Below are 1,881 nucleotides of genomic sequence, written 5' to 3' on the forward strand. Positions count from 1 at the left end.
TACTGGAACGGGATATATATACTACATCCCTGACAATGCGATTGCATTTTGAAGGATGTAATATATAATAAAGTAAGCTACAAATAAAATTTCTGAGATAACTACAACATAAAAGTATCTTTACCATTATTGAAATTTAGCATAATCTGACAGCATAATTGTGCTTTCAATGTTTATTTCATTTGGATTGAATTGAAAGAATAAGGCACTTCAACACATGGGCCAACTTCCAAGTGGAGATTTCACTCGACAAAATTTTCTACGAAAAATTGGCTGTTATTTAAGTATCAGATATGTGGAAAAACTTGAAAAACTTTTCGTTATGAGTTAATGAGGCGGGAAAGAACGTTCTGTGGTTTTAGACTCTAAGTCATTGGCATGCTGAGATAGAAAGGAGCAAATTGCCCTTGGACACTATAAAATATTTTTTCGTTTTTTTACTTTATATAACACTGTAACTCAATTTCCCAATGCGTATTTTTCCCGATGTTACTATTACTCACTGCGCGGCATCGGGCTTTGGTCTACTGAGTTTTAAAACACAAACGAAAACGAAACTATAATCACAGAAATTAGAACATTTTTTAAATCTTAATTATTGTATCAGCATATATTATTAATAAGTGACAATTTTTTCTTAGTAAGGAATAATCTAAAAATGTGATGCATTAGTTGTGTTATTTGACAGCAGTACCGTATATAAAATACTGAGGTACAAAGATAAAGAAATACGGTCTAGAATCGTTTTGTACCACTTGACTGAAACCTGCTTTCTTGATGGAATTTCCGATAGGTCGAGTAAGATGACATTTGTGAGTTAGAAGACTCCAGCAAGGTTCGATCAATTTTTGAAAGAACCGAATCAAATGATTGGGGTCTCTATCGTGTTCTAAATAATAGTATTTCCCTTTCTAAAATAATAATAAATACAAATCGTAGTTTAAAATCTTACATTTGTAATTTATGAAATTAAGAAAAAATAAACTTACTTTCACCAAAACTCTTTTAATTTTTTTCAAGGACTTTTCCATGTCTTGCACCGAGCAAAGTACAAATGTACTTACTACAATATCCACGCTTTCGTCTTTTATTTCATTCATATCTTCTGCTCCAGTACAGTAGAAATTCTCCAAATGAAGACTTTCGAATTGACCTTTCTTTCGATTGAAAAACGACCGAAAATATTCATTTGGTTCCACACAAATTAACAAACTCTTTTCGGGATAAAATGCAAAGTTTCTTCCACCTGCCGGTCCTATTTCTAAAATTCTTAGTCGACCTTCACGAGAACGTGTTGGGTCGTTAGAAATTTCTAATTTTATATTTCGTAAGCAACGTTTTCTTAGATTTCCGACAAAAAACTCCATAATATAATAAAAAACGATTTCGTGAACATTTGCAAACCATATTTTACTGCACCTTTCTGACGTTTTCAACAGAATCAAGATCAAAATAAATGTAAAAATTATACCAAACACCAACGGCATTCTCTGTTAAGTGTCCAGCTATTTACTCACTATGATAATAGGAAACAAGTTATTTTAAGCAAGATCTTATCGCGTATTATTACAAATATTTGAACTTTATATCAGGTAATAAAATATAACAGTTTACATAAGAATAAAGTCCACAACGATTTCAACTGTTGTATAAGTTTAAACAGTTTAAAAAAATAACAAAAATACTGAAAACAAGTTGCGAATTTTTAGTACGCGATTTTCTCTTATTCATGTTCTTGTTTGTTGCCTGTACGAAGTAATTTATAATAATAATCAAATGTTTAATGTATTTAATAAGTAAAACTTGTAGCCTATATGCTAGTCTACACCTGAAATATTATGAATTGGATTATTGAAATCATTTTAAAAGTAATTTATCTTT

The 1,881-nt window shown here is 30.5% G+C and overlaps 1 protein-coding gene across 1 annotated transcript; it reads right to left on the reverse strand.

Annotated features, from left to right (window-relative positions):
• Positions 1-630: 630 nt before the first annotated feature.
• LOC111639772 (methyltransferase-like protein 7A) lies at positions 631-1,498 on the reverse strand. The gene is made up of 2 exons (XM_023385710.1): positions 990-1,498; positions 631-911 (listed from the first exon to the last, which is right to left on the reverse strand). Exons 1-2 carry the CDS (start codon positions 1,485-1,487, stop codon positions 678-680), a joined length of 732 nt encoding a protein of 243 aa, XP_023241478.1. The 5' UTR covers positions 1,488-1,498; the 3' UTR covers positions 631-677.
• Between the last annotated feature and the right edge of the window lie 383 nt (positions 1,499-1,881).

The sequence above is a fragment of the Centruroides sculpturatus genome, unplaced genomic scaffold, assembly GCF_000671375.1.
Source record: "Centruroides sculpturatus isolate CEXI.00-Female unplaced genomic scaffold, Cexi_2.0 scaffold1247, whole genome shotgun sequence".
NCBI classification, from domain to species: domain Eukaryota; kingdom Metazoa; phylum Arthropoda; class Arachnida; order Scorpiones; family Buthidae; genus Centruroides; species Centruroides sculpturatus.